This window comes from Mesoplodon mirus (assembly GCF_964341445.2).
Source record: "Mesoplodon mirus genome assembly, chromosome: 4".
NCBI lineage: Eukaryota > Metazoa > Chordata > Mammalia > Artiodactyla > Ziphiidae > Mesoplodon > Mesoplodon mirus.
The window spans coordinates 177,014,103-177,033,789 of record NC_138979.1 but is presented as its reverse complement, the minus strand read 5'-3'; the positions used below and the strand labels follow the sequence as shown (position 1 = coordinate 177,033,789).

The 19,687-nt window shown below is 47.4% G+C and overlaps 1 protein-coding gene across 2 annotated transcripts in view; it reads right to left on the bottom strand.

Moving 5' to 3' along the window:
- The window catches only part of SLC24A4 (solute carrier family 24 member 4), a gene marked incomplete at both ends in the record, with an annotated part of 174,623 nt that overhangs the window by 57,756 nt on the left and 97,180 nt on the right, over window positions 1-19,687 (bottom strand). For both annotated transcript variants that reach the window (XM_082618319.1, XM_082618320.1), the window contains one exon: window positions 1,383-1,459. In XM_082618319.1, coding sequence (XP_082474445.1) covers window positions 1,383-1,459 — 77 coding nt within the window. The remainder of the gene's footprint in view (window positions 1-1,382; window positions 1,460-19,687) is intronic.

Genomic DNA, 19,687 nt, shown 5'->3' with positions numbered 1-19,687 from the left:
TTGATGAGGCACAGGGACAGACCTACGGGACTAATTCACCAAACCCACACCCCCTCAGTGAAAGGAGAGGGCATGGGAAAGCCAGAGACACTAGGAAGATAATAACTCTATTAGAGAAATAATACACAGGTCTGTCACTCAAAATTTGCCCACAACCTTCATTTTCACTAGTGGTTTATCCTGTTAATTAAAACTTCACTCATACAGTATTCTCAGGTGGCAACTCTCTATGTAAGAATCCCAGCTTTCACTTGCTTAATTATCTCTTGCAAAGACGAATACTGTGTTGGGTTTAAATATGTAAGCAGATGGTGCTGGGTGGTCAGGGAACCACATCAGGAGGAACATTTGCTGTGACTGATGCAAAGCAGAAAATTAAACCCTGAGCACTTTCATTTCCCTGCACTAAACAATGGGGCTGGCAAACTTTTCCTACAAAGGGACAGATAGTAAAGTTTTTTGGCTTTGTGGATCACGGAGTCTCCGACACAGCGACTCAGCTCTGCTAGTGAAGCACAAAAGCAGCCATAGATGATACAGAAAAGCGTGAGAATGGCTGTGTTCCAATAAAACTTTATTTACAGACATGGGCAGTGGCTGCAGGCTGTAGTTTGCCTGCAGAGAAGAGCGACTTTTACCTATAATTTAGTTTTGAGCTCACCGTGCCTGTTTGAACTGCTACTTGAACTCCACCACTGGTCATCAGGCTCATCTAACACTGAGGGAAGTTTGAGAAGAAGGGCACCAAAGTCTGAAACTAGTTATGTCAAGGCAATAAAATGTGGGGGGATCCCGGGGATCACGATAGCAAGTGGGGACAGAGCCCTTATCATGTGTCCTGCGACGTCTGATGGACTTGACCCATGTTCACTTGTATTTATACATCTGGGAAAGAGGCTGTCACTCCCATTTTATAAAAGCAGAAAATGAGGCACAAGAAGACGTGAATCAGGGCTCCCCTGGTGGCGCAGTGGTTGAGAGTCCGCCTGCCAATGCAGGAGACACGGGTTCGTGCCCTGGTCCGGGAAGATCCCACATGCCGCGGAGCAGCTGGGCCCATGAGCCATGGCCGCTGAGCCTGCGCGTCTGGAGCCTGTGTTCCGCAACGGGAGAGGCCACGACAGTGAGAGGCCCGCATATTGCAAAAAAAAAAAAAAAGAAGACGTGAATCCTTGTCTCAGCTCTGGGGCCACTCGCTGTGTGACACTGAACAAATCATTTCATATCCTTAAGATTTCATTTCTTTGTGGTTAAAACACATCCAGCATCTGTTCTCACAGGGCTCTACAAAGACTGGATGAGATCTTTGACACGCTATGCTCTGAAGACAGGTTTCACATGCCTGAAGTTTAGGGACATCCCACCCCGAGAGGGCCACTTACACCAAGGATATGCAGCAGGACGGCTCCGTGCTGTCGCTCATTATTGGAGAACAGGTCTGCGGGGAACTCATGAATCGCTGCAAGACAAGAGGACATGGTAAGGTATTCAATATTAGTTACCAAGGGGTGTCATTTGAGGTCTGGGGGGTTGGTCATGGAACTGAAGAGCTCCCCTGGTGTTAGACTGCCAGGGGAGAGACCAGCTACTTCTCTGTCCAGGGCAGATCTGCGTTCTTAGGAAAACATTGCTGGATACGGAATTATTCAGATATTCTAGTACCTTAAAGTTGATCATGTTTTGCATATCCCTTGCAATTAAAAAAAAAGAATGAAACACTTCATACCCACTAGGATGGCTATAAACAAAAAGACAGATAATAACAGGGGTTGGCAAGGATGCGGAGATACTGGAACCCTCATACATTACTAGTGGGAATGCAAAATGGTGCAGTCCCTTTGGAAAACAGTCTGGCAGTTCCTCAAAAGGTTAAACAGAGTTATCATATGACCCAGCAATTCCACTCCCAAGTATCTTCCCAGGAGAAATGAAAACATATGTCCACACAAAACCCACACACGAAATGTTCATAGCAGTATTATTCATAATAACCAAAATGCAGAAACAACCCAAACATCTACCAACTGATGAGTGGATAAATAAAGCATGATATATACATACAAATGGAATATTATTTGACAATAAGAAGAAATGAAGTACTGATACATGTTACAACATGGAGGAACCTTGAGGACATTTTGCTAAGTAAAAGAAGCCACTCACAAAAGACTACCTATTGTAAGATTCATTAATATAAAATGTGCAGAACAGGCAAATCCATAGAGATAGAGGTAGATTAATGGTTGCCTAAGGCTGGAGGGTATGGGATTTGGGGGATGACAGCTAAAAGGTACAGCGTTTCTTTCTGGGGTAATGAAAATGTTCTAAAATTGTTTGTGGCGATGCTTGCACAATTCTGAATACTAAGAGCCACTGAATCGTACACTTTAAACAGATGAATTGTATGGTATATGAATTACATCTCAATAAGGTTACCAAAAAAAAGTATAAAGAAGTCAAAAGTCACCAAAGAAGAAAATCGGGATGGTTCCTTGTTTTGTCAATGGATTCCAATCACATTCCTAGCAGACAGCTTTCCAAGTGACTTCAACACACACTCAGATCTGTTACAAACGCAATCCCTGCCAATGGTCAGGCTGAGGCCAGGGATGGCTGTCCTGCTTGGGAGGGCAGGCTCCAAGGTCACACGGCCAAGTTCAGTTCTCTGCTCTAATACTTACAGGCTGGGTCGACAGGGACACGTTCCTTAACCTCTTTGTGCCTCAGTTTCCTCATCGGTACAACAGTGAGACTAATTTTAATAACATGCCTTACTGTTACAGCGTGTCAAGTTTGTGGTGGGCTTCAAACCTGCATCCCCCCACCCCACTGCCCAGGATTGTGGAATACTCTTCCCTCACCACTGTCAAGTCAGAACTGAGAAGCAGCTCCACGAAGAGGAGAGGGGAGGCCCATCCCCTTCCGCTAGAGTCGTTTCAGAGCTCAGGGACAGGCGGCCTCTTGCAAAGCCCTTCCAGCCTGTCCCAGACCCATCAGCCCCTCCTCCCAATCTCTCCTCCTGCCCACAACAGACCTGTCACTCCAGAGGGGGAAGCCAAGATCCCAGAGAGGTCAGGTGACGTTGGCAGGGTCGAGGATGGCAGTGCCGGCACTAGGAAAACCTCCTGTCCCCAGGGAGAGCACTCTTTTAGCAGTGCCACACAGAGCAGGGGGAATGATCCATGGGAGGTGAGGCTCTAGGTGAGCCTTGGAGGGGGACCTGATGCCGAGCTGGAACAAGGGAGGAGGTGAGGACTGAGAGCATCCTCGTCTCCTAACCTCTCAGGCCCACTCAGGTGCCAGGTGTGCTTCCACTGGCATAGGTGGCATCTCAGGTCACTGAGTACCATGTCATAGGCCCTTCTTTGGCCCAAGAATGCTCCTGTGGGGTGGGTACTTGGACCTCAATGTCACCTATAATGGCGGAATAATTCCCCTCATTGGAGATGACCAACAGGTAAGTATTTTATTTTGTGAATGTCATTTTTGCAGGTTCCCCATCAGACACCAAAACACCCCCATGTCCTCGGCACTTCAGCTAGACCAGAAGCTTCTGGAAGGCAGGGATCCGCATTGCCCTGCACTGCATTCACAGTGCCTCGGCCAGGCCTGGCACACAGTAGGTTCCCAATAGACCTTAACATTCAGTTGAATAAACAATGCTAAAATATTAACAAAAATGACAATCGACAATCTACATCATCTCATCCTGTTAGAATGCTTTCGTTACCCTTGCAAACCTCTTAACTGCCTAGAATGATACCTGGTTCAGAGTGGGCACTTGATAAACGCTTAGAAACTTCCAGGACAAAAATCCCTTCTCTGTAAATATAATTTGGCTCTAAGCTCTGAAAGGATGGTTTCTTCCTTAAAACAGAAAACTCTTCTGTTTAAGATGAGATTGTCCCAATAAGACCTAGAAAACATTAGCTCCCCAGACTCCCAGAACATGTTCCCACTTTAAAACAAGCAGCATTTAATGAAACATAGATTCTTTCACTTTTTTTCCCCCTGTAATCCAACTTCTTTAATAGAATTGCTGCTGTCAGTTCAAGGGCATGGGTCTACTTCAAGGCTTGTCGTCTCAGAGATGGAGAATTATAAAGGCAGTAACTCTACATTCCTGCGTCCAGGATCTTGTTTCTGGGAGAAATGTTAACTGTCTGGGATATTTCAAGGCAGATCAAGCAGACATTTCTGCCATGAAAATTCGAGACAGTTTTTGATTCTCCAAAGCAGTGATTTATCCAATACTGGGCGCTCTTGGAAAATCAGAATCAAGTAATGCTGCCTTTCTGCCATAAGGACGTTATCGTCTGGGCTCCAGCAGAGAGGGGATTCGGGTTGTAAATGGCTTTGTCCTTGGTAGGAACAGGCTTCTGATGGTTCAGCCGCAGCGCCTTGCTCCATGACCCCATGCGTACACTGGAGGGCTGTGGAGGGGAGTGAATGCCATCATGGTCTGAATTTTGCCAGCAGAGACAGAGTGACCGGCAGAGCTACCAGCCGCTAATCACCCTCTGTACCCACCCAGGTCTTCTGGGCGCACCCTGAGCCCATGAGGCAGGCACCACAGCCACAAATATCCCTGTTTTCCAGATGAGACTCAGTGGGGGAGTGACTAGTTCAGGGACCATATAGGCCAGGACTCAGCAGGGGGATCCCGAGTTCCTCGTCCAGGGTTAAGGGCTGCCTCTAACATGGATAGAAATCATGCTGCACTGACTTGAAATGGAAGAGTTGGATTGGGTCCTGATTCAACTACCCATCAGCTTGTGGGACCCTGGCCGAGTCGTTTAACCTCTCTGTCCTTCTATTTCTTCAGTGGCAATCTGCTGCCATGCAAGGTGGTGAAATAGTCATCGTTACTGTGTGTGCATGTCCTGGCGTGGATAGCAAAGGCTGCAAGCAGGGAAATGGCCACCCTGCCCTCCCTAGTTGGCAGCTGGTAGCTGGGACCAGTCCACTCCCCAGTTTAAGAGTCAAATCCTCTAGAAATTGGCATACAGGGGGTGGGGTGTAGAGACCATGGAGCACATGCAGCAGGAACTCCACCCCTCCCACCTTGGTCATCAACAGCAACAATTTTATTTTTAATTTTTATTATTTTTAATTAATTTTTATTGGGGTATAGTTGCTTTACAACGTTGTGTTAGTTTCTGCTGTACAGCAAAGTGAATCAGCTACTCATATACATATATCCCCTCTTTTTTGGGTTTCCTTCCCATTTAGGTCACCACAGAGCATTGAGTAGAGTTCCCTGTGCTCTACAGTGATTCTCATTAGTTATCTAGTAGTGTGTATATGTCAATTCCAATCTCCCAATTCGTCCCTTCCCCCTTTCCCCCCATCCTGGTATCCACATGTCCATTCTTTACGTCTGTGTCTCTATTTCAACAGCAGCAATTTTAAACTGCAGGCAGCCTATACGGCTGCTTAAGGCTTTGTTTTTAGAAGCAGGTAACTTAGGTTTCAGGATGTGCCTCTGTCCTTTACTTGTTACCTGCATGACCTTGGCGAGTTGTTTAACACCTCAGGACTGTGACCTCACCTATAAATGGGGATGTTACAGAACCTGCCCGCCAGGCTGCTGTGAGGATTAAGTGATACAGATGGTGTACGCACAGCACTCGTCCCAGCTAGGGTGCCATCACTCTGAGAATTGTTGACTTACAGACTCCTCCCTCCACACCAGGTCTGTGCCCGCTGTTCCAGAGGATGAGCCTTGGTTTGTGAAAGCAAAAGAGAAGATGAGATCAGCTTAGTGGGGAAAAGAGCAAGCGTGATTATACCGGCCATGTTAGGATCTGAATGCTGGTGCAGTTTAATCCCAGCTTCCTGAGAAAACCTTCTTCTCCTCTCTCGGGCTTGCTGGGATTGGGGTCCCCGGCCACGTTCAACGATGGGATGCTTGCGTGTCTGAGAGGGGCCGAGTCTGCCCTATCCGCTCAAATCCCCACCAGGGAGACGAGAGGAATCAACAGGGCGCACACAAGCGGCTTTCGAGGTCACGCGTAAGCCTTTAAGCCGCAGAAATCTGGTGGGTGTAGGGAAGAGATGTGTCTGCAGGTGGAGCTGAGCTCAGGAAACCAGAGATGATTCCAGCAACATCCACATCCGGGGGGCAGGCAGGGGAGGAGGAGGACAGGAGATAAAGCTGCCAGCGACCCAGCAGCCACTCCCACCCCTCCTTTAGCATTCTTTCCTGTGGATCTCGGAGCCCAGAGTCAGTTTCTCTGTCACTCTTGGTTCTGGAACATCCCCCCAGCACTGTGTGCAGGGCAGGGGGGAACTGGGGTGGGAGGTCTTTCTTGCCAGTTGCCTTCCTGAACATTGAGGGGGGGAAATGTAAGGTCCCAGGGGACATCTGCCATCCCTTCCCCACCACTAGCTACTAAGTTCTCTAACACCTTATAAGCCAGACCCCTAGAGCACACTTGACATACACAGTTACATGGGTGACGCCATTATATTTCACAAACCCTGAATTTATGTTGCCCTTTCAAGGCTCTATACTTTGGCCAACATTGCTGCTAGTTCCAAAATGTATGAATTTCTTCAACAAGTATTTACTAAGCCCCCACGCAGCAGGTGATGGACTCTCTGGGAGCAGGTGGATGAGGCCCTGATGCATCTGTGAGCATCCTTAGGTCTGGCAGCTCTTCACCTTGGAGGGTGATGGGAAGTTCTGGAGAAAGCCAAAGTTATTCAGAAAGCAGGAGGTTATCAGGATGGCAAACACCCTGATCCTGAACAAGTTCAAGTCAGTACATGCTTCTTGAGCATTTACTATGTGCCAGGTGCTAGGCTAGGGGCTTAGCCTTGAGGATGTGCCCTTAACGGGCTGGTGAGGGTCCAATAAGGCAACAAATGACTGAGAGACAGGAAGACGCCTACTGTGATGGTGAGGCATGAAGGAAGCCAGGGGTTACTGACCTGGGGGAGGTGGGATGGGCAGCAAGCCCATGGAGAGAGTGGCACCCTCGTCAAGTTTTGGAGGCTGTGTTACTGACTTTTCAAAGTCCTTTAATCTGCCATGTCAGTCCTGAGAAGATCATTACTCCCATTTTGTTGATGAGGAAATGGAGGCTCTGCGAGGCTTAAGGATTCACCTGCAGTCATACAACCACTGTTTGGCACAGGTGAGAGAAGAACCCAGGCTGGGAGCCCAACTAACACCAGGCTCTCTCCATCCAAGCATTTTACCCACAAGAGGGGCACATCTCGGGACTACGGTCTCCTTTATCCAAGGAGCAGGTTCTGTATTCCTGGAAGCTCCAAGGGCCGTGTCAAGAAGTCATGCTCTCAAAAGGAGGAATACACATTGCATGTCTTAGGTCAATTCGACTTATAGCCCAGGACCCACACAGACAGAGGTCTAGCCCACTATTCTGTGGATCCTGGGGTAACCTGTCACTCATTTTCCTTGACCTCCTTGAAACATTTAATAAAACTGACCACTTCTTTTATGTATGAATGAACATATGTATGAATGTATGAATGAATGTATGTGTTATCTAACTACCCATCCATCCATCCAATCATCCACCCATCCATCTTACCTACAGTAAGATTTGTTCGTTGTGATGTGCATTTCTATGGGTTCTCAAGCCTCTGAGACAGAAGAGTTCCCCCACCCCCGAATTCCCTTCTGCAGCCTTTTTGTAGTTAAACTCTCCCCCGAATCCCAACCCCTGATGTGTTGCCTTTTTCAGAATGTCATATCAATGGAATCATGGAATATATAGCCTTTTTGGTCTGGCTCCTTTCATTTAGCAAAATGCATTCAGGTTCATCCACATCGTTGGGTGACTCCACCTTCTTGCAATGTTCTCTCTTAGTTTCTTTGACCCCACGCTGTCCTCACTTGCCCAGTCTCCTTTAGAGGGCCCCCTCCTCTGTGGGACCCCAAACCTTGGGGTTCCAGGGGATTTGCCCTGAGCCCCCTTCTCTGCAGGTGACCTGGCTTTGACTTTCTAATCTCTGCAGACTTCTCCCAGATCTCAATCTTTCCTGAGCTCAAGACCTAACATACCCAGCTGGCAATGGTACATCACTCTCTGGCTATCTTATAAATACCTTAAACCTGTCCCCAGTGAATGGCCCACCCTCCATGTTGGTCTGGTGCCATCCTTGATGACCTCCTCCTCCCTCCTACCCTGTGATAAGTGGACAGGCCAGTTGGCACTCAGCATCCATTTCGATGAGGCTTCCTTCCTTCCTTCCATGAGCCTTCCTGTCGAGAACACTAGGTATGGGTGTGCAGACTGTGCACTGCATGTTCACATATACTAGCCCTGCTTCCTATTCTGTGGAACCTGACCTACCATGCAGCTAGGGTTCTGAATGAGAAGTAGGTTCAGCCAATCTAGCAGATTCAGAGGACAGAAAAGAGGGAGAGGTGTTATTCCTCTGGCAACCAAGGTTTTGGAGATCTAAGTGTGGACAGGCTCTCCTGACAATAGCATCTACTTCCTTATTTGTACATAAGATGTTTTTGAATTTGAATATTCCATTTCCAATTCCTGCTCCTTTGGCTCTTCCTGAAATTTTGTAAGGACCTAATTCCCTGAATTCAATTCCTTTCTGTTGAAAATATTGAGAATGGTTTCTGTTTCCTGCACTGAAAGCTAACTGGTACACTCTGCCCTCTTTTAGCCAATCCTGCACTGAAAGCTAACTGGTACACTCTGCCCTCTTTTAGCCAATCCTCCACAATCTTACTTCCAAAATAGCTCTCGAGTCCATCAGCTTCCTCATCTCCACCACCTGCATCCACTCTGGCTGGACCACTGCACCCGCCTTCTGCCTGACCTCCCCACGACCATTCTCAATCTGCTCCTTTCTGTTTTCCACATGCATTTATGGCTTAGAACTCCTCAATGGCTTTCAACTACTCTTCGGAGAAATGCCCAGAACCCTATCAAGGTCTTCAAGACCCTGCGTGGTCCAGCCCTGGTAATTTCTCCAGTCTGCTCTGCTCTGGCTGCACTGGTCACGTCTGTGAGCTGCCAGGTCCTGGCACAAGATAGGTGTTCAGGAAATGCCTGTTGAGTGATGAGTATCTGGCCTTCCACCTCCCTCTGACACAAACCCAGGAGCTGCTAGGATGAGCTCTGCCCGGAAGGATGCCCAGGAGATGGCGTGGCTAGCCCACCTTTCTCAGCTCCCGGCTCTTCAAACTTCTGCTTGGATGCTGAACCGTGACCCTTCCCAAATGGAGAGTGTTTGACAGAGATCTCCTTCCATTAGATGCTGATCTTTCTTAAACCTTTTAATTAGTTGATTCTCTTTAGGGAATAGAAACTGTGAATTGAATTTTTCAAAAAGGAAAAAAAAATTGCCTCAAAACATGCCATTCTCCCTTTGCTTTCTACCCTGGTTAAAAATAACCCCATATTCTAAGCCCTGACGTTTATTCCGAAACTATGAAAGCTAGATGGGAAGGCTGGGGAGTAATTTAAATAGCTTCAAATTTCTATCATTTTGACTTCTGTGTTTCAGAAACCACCTAGTGCCAGAAATCAAAGCAAAAAAATAAAAGATAAAAAAAATCGTGATTTTCCCCCAATTCTATGGTTTAAAATAAAGTTGCTAAGAATTGTGTACCTTTCATGGACAACAGCTGAAATATCTAGGTTTTATAGCATCACTCTCATGTCCCAAACAGGAGTAAAAATAATTAGATTAAATCATGGGCTTAACCAGCATGAAAATAAGTTTAAAATCTTCTCTCTTGTTTCAGTACATTCCAAAAGAGATTAAACACCACGAAAAATAAAAATATGACTGGAAGATCGAGCAGGAGGATTGCTTTCTCCAAGAGAAACCACTGTGGAATTTTATGGCTGGAAGAGGCTCCAGATGCCAAGTGGCCCAGCTGTTCTCCACCCAGGAGGGGCCTTGGGCTTATCAAAATCACCAGGGAAATATTTTCTAAGCCATCCTCGCCATCTCCACCTCTCTCCCTGCCCTGATGCTGAGCATCTTTCTCCCACCCACGGAGAACTGCTTAATGTCCCATTTTCAAGGGGAGAGAGAACACTGGAGTCCAGACAGGTCAAGTGCTTTCCTCAGCATCACACCTGGTTAGCAGCAGCAGGACAAGAGCCTGAACATGAAAACGGACACTGGCCAAGCCATACAGGACAACTCTGACCCATGTCCTCTGCAGTAGCTGGTCCAGGAAGCCCAACCACAATTGGCCCACAGCCGTAGTAATGGTCCAGATGGTCAGGACGTGGTCAGTGAGGGTCAGCCTCCCTACTGTTTTGTCCCAATTTCCAACTCAAGACCAGCCAGAGAAAGCTAAATATGACCCCTACAATGGGGTGAATGGTGTCCCCTGCCAAAATTCATGTCCACCAGGAACCTTGAACTCGACCTTATTTGGAAAGAAGGTACATCAGACTGCTAGGGCTGCCATAACAGAGTTGCACAGACTGGAGGACTTAAACAAGAGAAATTAATTTTCTCACAGTTCTGGAGGCTGGAAGTTCAAGATCAAGGTGTTGGCATGGCTGATTTCTGGTGAGAGCCCTCTTCCTGGCTTGTGGATGGCTGCTTTGTCACCGTGTCCTCACACGGCCTTTTCTTTGTGTGCACGCACTTCTAGTATCTCTTTCACTTCTTTTTTTTTTTTTTTTTTCTGTCTATGGGAAACTCACTTTAAAAAAAAATTTTATTGGAGTACAGTTGAGTTAAAATGTTGTGTTAGTTTCTGCTATACAGCAAAATGAATCGGTTATACATATACGTGTGTACACTCTTTTAGGTTCTTTTCCCATGTAGATCCTTATACAGTACTGAGAAGAGTTTCCTGTTCTATACAGTAGATTTTATATATAGTAGTGTGTATATGTCAGTCCCAATCTCCCAATTTATCCCTCCCCACTACTTTTCCCCCCGGTAACCATAAGTTTGTTTTCTACATCTGTGACTCTTTCTGTTTTGTAAATAAGTTCATTTGTACCATTTTTTTAGATTCCACATATAAGCGATATCTTTCACTTCTTATGAGGACACAAGTTATACTACATTAGGGCCCTACCCTTACGACCTCATTTAACCTGAATTATCTCCCTAAGGGTGCCATTTCCAAATACCATCATTTTGGGGGTTAAGCTTCAACATATGGATTTTGAGGGAATGCAGTTCCCTTGTTCATAACATAAGGTCTTTGCAGAGGTAGCTGAGTTAAAATGAGGTCATACTGGATTAGGGTGGGCCATAAATCCAATAACTGGTATCCTTCTAAGAAGAGGAAAGGACACACAGAAACAGAGAAGGTGGCCATGCGACCACAAACACAAAGATAGGAGTGATGTGTCCATAAGCCAAGGGATGCCATGGATCGCCAGCAGCTACCAGCAGCAAGGACAGAGACAAGGAAGAGATTCTCCTCGGAATTTCCAGGAGAAACCAACCCTGCTGATACTCTGATCTCTGACTTCTGGCCTCCAGAACTGAGAGAATACATTTCTACTGTTTAAGTCACCCAGTTTGTGGTAATTTGTAACAGCAGGCCTAAGAAATGAATACACTCCCCAAACCAATGGCATAAAACACACTGCCTCTGTTTAGCCACCTCCAACTTCCCCAGGCTGGCAACCTCCTTCAGGGCCAAATGGAAGTCTTTTCTTTTTTTCCGCTATAAAGCTGCCCCACTCCCCTACCTGCCTTTGAGTCTCTGTCAAACACAAGTGATGGTGGCCGACTCCCTTGTAGTAAACTCTCAATAAGTATCGGGGATTTGTTCTCATTCGGGGGGGCCTTTGTTCACTGCCACGACAGGAAGAGCCTTTAGTTGTGTCTGTATGTCTCTCTCCAGCACTAGGCTGAGCACTCTGAGGGCTGTGAGGACAAACTGTTCACCCCAGTCGTGTCCCTGCCTCTACTGGATGGAATCCAGCAAGAGCGTTTTACAGGCAGGCACACGAAACATCTGACGCGAACCAGTCACCAAAATTCCTGTCCATTACACAGCAACCCAACTCTGAGCCACTCGCCAGTGGGCACCACACAGTGCCATTAAGTTATCAAAAGGACAGTGGTTATTAAGATATAAGCCATTTCTATTTGAAAAGATAGGCAAAACTTTTCTTAGCATAACCTCTTTTATGTATAAAACATAAACAGCAAATATATATACAGGGCTTACTAAGGCTTCTAGGTACTTTACACATAGTAGTTCATTTAATCCTCACAACAAGCCTGGGAAATATTATCATTAGTCCCATTTTACAGATGGGCAAACTAGGACACAGAAAGGTGATGTAATTTGTTCAAGGTCACACAGCAAGTAAGTGGCAAAGCCAAGACTGACAGCTGAGTAATTCAGCTCTACAAGGCACTTGACTGGCTAACAAGAACCATACAATGTTTCTTCTCTGACACAATATTTGGCATTTGTTCTAAGAATGTCACTCCAAATGGGGGGGGGCATTTGTGTGAAGATATTTCTAATGGTACGACACTGAAGCCACTAATTATCCAGTAATAGGGAGACGGTTAAGTAGCTGTGATACCTTCACCTAGTCCTTCCACAAGGTGCCAACGTCCTGACACTGTTCTACATACTGGGAATACATCAGTGAACATGACAGTGAAAGCCCCTGCCCTCATGGCACAATTTAGATGGAGTATTATCAAAAATAGTAAAGACACGGGATGTGGAAAAAATGCTTATCATAAATTTTAAAAAGAAACATGAAAAAAATCACCTATGGCTTGTTTGCAGCTGTGAACAAATAAGCAAATGGAAAGAACTAGAAAGAAATACACTAAAACCATTACAACGGCTGTGGCACATAGAAGAATCCTAAATCACTTTCCCTCCCATCGTCCCCTTGCCAAACGCTTTATAACATGGTTATACTGTTTTTTATAGTATGTTTAAGTCCATTTATTATGATTTATCAGTAAAGAATGAAGCTTAAAAATATGGTGCCTGAAAGAATCCAGCACAAATATCAATGATATGCTGCCGAAGTACAGTCAACACTCCCCTCGGGGATAGAAATCAGAACCTCCGGGGCTGGGGGAGGGGCTGATTAGAAAAGGGCACAGGAAACTTTCTAGGGTGACAGAAATGTTCTAGATCTTGACTGGGGTGGTAGTTACATGGTTACATACATTTGTCAAACTCAAGCTGTGCACTTAAAAATCTGTATTTTTTTTATATTTGTTATATGTCAGTAAAGAGAGATCCATAGAACTTCCCACAATATAGGAAAAGGGGAGCATATTTATTACCACTGATAAACCTTAGCACTCCCCACTGTTTTCCCTCATTGTCATAGTTTTCGCAACATGGATGGACAAGTAACAAGCACCTGGATTCACGTGAAAATCGCACATGTCAGCCACCACCATGTTTCCTATGGAGGAGACTTTGGGATGGGGCTGGATATGGTCCTTGCTGCTGTTGCTAGAAAGGTGAGCTCATCTCCCGAGCTCAGAAGCTCAGGAAGCAGCGTGGGCTCTGCCTGTTGTGACCATTTTCAGGTGGGTTCATCACAACAGGCACTCTGCACCCCTGGAACAAGACCTTGATGTCACCTGAGCCATGTCACCATTGTCAAAGTCAGAAACAGAACCCACTTGACTTGTCCTGTTGTTCTCAGCCGGCAAAGGTGGGTGTGAGAATCAATTTGGGCCAGGTGTTAATTTCAGTTGCCTGATCAACCTGCAGAAACAATTATTGTCTGGTTATAGACCATATAGCCAGTAGTCTGTGCAAAGTCCCAGGGACAAAGTTCTACATTGTGAGCCCTCATAAGATTGGGCTGTATCTGCTGTGGGTTGCTGATGTACCCCTAGCACTTCCACCAGGACCTGGCATGTAGGAGGCACCCGTATTAGTTTCTTTTCTTTTATTGGCTGCGTCTTCGTTGCTGCGTGAGGGCTTTCTCTAGTTGCGGCGAGTGGGGGCCACTCTTCGTTGCAGTGCTCAGGCTTCTCATTGCGGTGGCTTCCCTTGGTGTGGAGCACAGGCTCTAGGAGCACAGGCTTCAGTAGCTGCAGCATGGGGGCTCAGTAGTTGCGGCGCAGGAGCTCTGGGGCACGTGGATTCAGTAGTTGTGGCGCACAGGCTTAGTTGCTCCGCGGCATGTGGGATCTTCCCGGACCAGGGATCGAACCCATGTCCCCTGCATTGGCAGGTGGATTCTTAACCAGTGTGCCACCAGGGAAGTCCCATATTAGTTTCTTAGGGCTGCTGCAACAAAGTACCACATGCAAGGTGGCCTAAAACAACAGAAATTTATTCTCTTGTGGTTCTGAAGGCTGGAAGTCCAAAATCAAGGTGTGGCAGGGTTGGTTCCTTTCAGAGACTAAGGGAGAATCTGTTCCAGGCCTCTCCCCTGGCTTCTGGTGACAGCTGGCAATCCTTGGAGTTCCTTGACTTACAGACACATCACTCCAATCTCTGCTTCATCATCATACAGCCTTCTCCTCTGGGCATCTGTGTCTTCACATGGCTTTCTTGTAAGGAACCAGTCATTGGATTTAGCAACCTCGCCCCGCTTCTCCAGTATGACCTCATCTTCACTAATCACAGCTGCGAAGGCCCTATTTCCAGAAAAGGTCAAAGTCACAGATGCCAAGGGCTAGGACCTCAACATATCTTTGGGGGGACACACTCAGCCCACAACTGCACTCACATTTGTTGACTCGATTAACCCTTCATCTACAGAACACAGGCACAGAAAACTACTCTGGGTTAATGAACTCTTAAGAACATAGTGATGGCTGTTATTAAGTCTTTTATATGCTCTGATTTGCCCCAGAACCATCTTGATTCACATCTGCTGTCCAGCATGATTAATAATGTCCCCTCTACTCCCCAAAGTGTCCCAGTTTGGATTATAAATTTCATGGCCACTCTATTCGTTAGGAGTTCAGTGCCCCGTAGTAAAAAATTCATACCAATCAGTCGAGAGAGTTCAAGTTAACCCATGCCTACATGCCAGGAAAGACCTCCATCCTTTCCAACATAGATACGTGGTATGTCCCCTTCCTAGACAGCCTCAAGCAAATGCCTGGGGAAAGACAGATGCTGGAGCAGGTGCATGAGCTCAGGAATGCCTCCCACCCAAAGACAAAGCTAAGAGAGGGTGGATGATTTGCCAAGAGCGAGCAGTCTAACCAGCAAAGCTGGTCAGGGCTCCCCACTAACCAGCAAGGGGCCTTGAGGAGGCTGGAACAGCCTCTCCCTTTACCTCTGACCTGCTCTGGTCCTGAAATCATGACCAGGCTGTCTAGTAGAGGTGATGGTTAATTTTATGTGGCAACCTGGCTAGGCGATAGTACCCAGTCATTTAATCAAACACAAATCTAGGGGTTGCCATGGAGGTATTCTGCAGATGTGCCTTAACATCTACCGTTGGTTGACTTTAAGGAGATCACCCTTGATAATGTGGGTGGGCCTCGTGCAATCAGTTGAAGGCTGTAAGAGCAAAAACTGAGGTTTCCTGGAAGAGAAGAAGGAGACATTCTGTCTCAAGACTGCAGCATCAGCTCCTGAGTGGTTTTGTTTTTCAGCCTGACAGCCTGCCCTTCAGACTTCGGACTTGCCAGGCCCTATAATCACATGAACTGATTCCGTGAAATCAATCTCTTTATGGATACACACACACACACACACACACACACACACACACACACACACACACACAGAGTGCGTGTACCTCCTGTTGGTTCTGCTTCTCTGGAGAACCCTGACTGACACACTGGATCTTGGCAAACTGGGGTTGGGGGTAGGATATGAAGAACGAGGGGCCATTCCTGTCCCGATGGGGCCAAACCAGGAGACCAAGGGGCCAGGCCGGTGGAGGGACCTGAAGGGCTGCTATCACCACTTACTTGATAACCCATAGCCGTGGGTCGGGGTCATCCCGCCCCAGCACTCCTAGGTCCTGCGCTGTCCCCCTACCCCCAGCCCGAGAGGTTCCCCGTTTGGCCACCCTTCTCCTTGGCATATAATCCTGCCTCTCTTCCCAGACTCAACCCCTGCTGGTGCCCTGAGCAGCCTCAAGGCAGGAAGCCTCAGGTCAGGACTGAATAAAAACAGGGGCCAAGGTCACCAGTCATATTTGGGAAGGCCCGCCGAGACCTTCCTGGAAAGGACACGACAGCTTCTCCTTGTGTACAGATCCCAGGCAGTCCCTCGGTGGGCCTTGTCCACGTTCACAGTTCTAATGAGACACCGAGCCACTGGAGCTCAACTAATAGGGTGAAGACAGGTGACAGGCAGGAACAGGACACCGGCAGGCTTGATGGATTTCCAGGGTGTTTCACATCACAGGTGCTTAACTAAACAGTTGTTGTATGACAGATGGTTGTAATTCAGACACATAACCCCCTTTTCCTAGGATCTCACGAGAACAAAAACGTGTGCCTAATTCTAAGTTCTAGGCTTGCTCTCATCCTTAGCTTCTGTCCAAAACGTTTCTGATGAAGCGTCACTAGGGTCTGGATTTTCTTCTTGGCTTTCCTTTGTGAGCTTGTGGAAAATTACTTCACTCCTTAGTTTCCATGAAGCACTGTGAAGTTTGAGAAGGTTATTAGCTTGTTATAAACAAGAGATTCATTGAACCATAGAACAGACTATAAACTGAACCACGTGAGGTCACCGAACCTTCACTTCTAGCCTTTTCTCCCCTTAGATGCCTTCTCAGGCCCATGCCTCCTCTTCAAAAGCATCAACAGAATTAAGATTCATGAGGCAGTCAAGCATCGGACAATGGGCACTGGATTGAGAGTCCAGGATGTTCAGTTCTGGCCTCAGGTCTGCCACTAAATGTCTTTTTTTTTTTTTTTTTTTTTTTGAGGTACGCAGGCCTCTCACTGTTGTGGCCTCTCCCGATGCGGAGCACAGGCTCCGGACGCGCAGGCTCAGCGGCCATGGCTCACGGGCCCAGCTGCTCCGCAGCACGTGGGATCTTCCCGGACCGGGGCACGAACCCGTGTCCCCTGCATCGGCAGGCGGACTCTCAATCACTGCACCACCAGGGAAGCCCTAAATATCATTTTGACAGAGCGGTCTTCAGTTTCCACCTCAGTAAGAGGAGAGTAAGAGGTCCCCAATGAGATGCCTGACCCCAGGGGTTCCTCAGCTCAATTCACTCATGTCCTGTCCCCTCGATGCAGGGTGCACAGCACATGGCAGGAGAGAAGCTGATCACTAAGGCAGGGAAATAAGTCTCTGCTTTCCCGCCAGCCTTTGTCTCCCTCTTTATCCGCCCAGTACTGCAAACTCTTCCTGAAGTGCACTACACAGACGATCCCTGACTTATGATGATTCGACTTATGATTTTTCGACTTTATGAAAGCGATACCCATTCAGTGGGAATGATACCTCCCTTCTATTCAAGCAGAGAATGAAGGTTCTTGAATATTTTTCTGCGTCTAGCGCTGTGCTAAAGTGTGGTCTGTGAACTCTTTGTTACCTGTCCGTGACAGGAGGAAAACAGAGCGAGAAGAATAAGCATTTAAACACTTTTAAGCGATTTGACGTTGTGACAACCAAGTATGTGATCATTTATTGAGTGATTCATTTTTCTAGTATTTTACAAACATGCTTTTCTAGTATTTCACAAGAGTGTTGGTGAAATAAAGAAACAAGCCTTTCACCACAGAACGTGGAGGAGCAGTCATCTGGGAAAGTGTTTCTCAACCAGGAATGATTATGTCTCCCCTGCCTGGGTGAGCTCTGGAGACACTTTTTGTTGCCACACTGGGGGCAGGGGTGCTACTGGCATCTAGTGTGCAGAGGCCAGGGATGCTGCTAAATATCCTACAATGCACAGAACAGCCCCCATAACCAAGACTTACACAGCCCCAAATGCCAATAGTGTCTGGGTTGAAAAATGCTGATCTAGGGAATAAAACACATTAAAATGGTGGCTGCTGTCTTTGTCCACTGAACACTGATGCCTGCCTCATTCTGCCTCCTTGTTACTAAGACCTGCCTACTCTCTGCCTCTCACGGTCTACCAGTCCACATGCTGCTAAGCACAGGTCTTCCTCCCTCACAAGACCCTCTCTACCCAAACTGGGTGGCTAGGAACATGCCAGAGAACTCTGATCCTCCCCCCTCCCCCCTTAAAGTCTCATTAAGGCAACTCGAATCCTTGTTCCTTCTGTCTTAGTTTCATATTTTTCTTCTACCAGCTGCAGTTCTCCAACGCGTGTGTTCCTATACAACCATCAGGTCTGTCCCTGGAACAGAAGCTGCTTCCAGACCAGACCCTGACTTTCATTCCTTCTGACAAGCACCGAGTGTGTACCATCTACCAGGAGGATTTGTGCCGGGGGCTGGGAGGGAGGAAGGATAAGCCTGGCAGTGTCTGCAATCTAGCGGGGAGGGGGAAACAGATGTGTAGTGGATGGCGACTGTAACAAGACAAATGCCACAGGGAGAAGCTTACACAGAATTTTAGTGGGATACAGAAAAGGGAACAATTAACTCCAACTCAGAAAAGATGACTCAGGGAAAAGCAGCAGATGAGAGAGCTGGGCTCCAAAGATTTCCTGGATTCTCCCAGGAAGGAGAGAGAGGCTCTCTAGGCAAAGGAATGAACTGGATGCTGAGGCAGGAAGGAGGGAGCCCTGGAGACCGGGAATCCTGTGCAGTCAGGACCCAGGAAGTAGGGGAGGCGACAATGAGAAGAGGACCTGAGTGCCAGGGTGGGAATCTAGCTGTGTGCCCATGACACCAGGGAGCACCAGACCTCTGAGCACAGGAATGACAGGATCAGAGTATTTTAACCCCACTTGGAAACTTAATTCTGTAGAGGGCCAGGGAGTGAGTATTTCAGGCTTTCGGGGCCATATGGTCTCTGTCGCGACTACTCATCTCTGCCTTAGTAGCATGAAAGCAGCCATATACATCAACAAATAGGCATGGCTGCGTGCCAATAAAATTTTATCTATGTTCACAGCAATTTGAATCTCACATAATTTTCGAGCATCACAAACGGTCACCCTTTAACATGTTTTTCTGGCCCTTTCAAAATGTGGAAACCACTTTTAGCTTGTGGGCCATCTACAAACAGGTGGGGAGCTGATCTGGCTCCTGGGCTGTCATTTGCTGATGCCTGTTTTGGAAAGGTGTTGCGGAGGTGGGGGTGGGGGACAGGGACCTTAGGCAGAAGCTGCCGGAGTAACTCAAGGATGCTGAGGAAGGGACAGGTGCGCAAATGCTGTGGCCACCTGAGCAGCAGGATGGGGACCAAAGGACGGGAGGAAGGAGGCACCTGTGGTTTCTGGCTAGAGTGACGAGAGGGCACTATGATGCCACGAATACAGGTGGGTGATGATACGGAGATGGCACAGGCCAGGAAGGCTTGTGGGCTGTTGCCACACACCCTGCCCCAGAGGACAGACGTGCCTGGCCCAAATGCAGATCAGCCTGTCTCAGAGAGAGACGGATTATACCAGCGCTGGGTACTCAGAGGGCTGGGGTGGTTGACAGAGCTGACATCTGTTGTTTCTGCTTGCCCAGCATCCTGCAACCCTGGTTCTCCTTGGGGGACACCCTTTCCCTGTTCTTGTCCACATGATGTGAGTGGGGCAGTCCCTCCCTAGGGCTGGCTACAAGGTTGCTTCAGAGACAGGTAAATGATCCAATGAGCGTCAATCCTAGGAATTTGGGGCAAGCTTTCTTTCTGCTGAACCTAAAAGT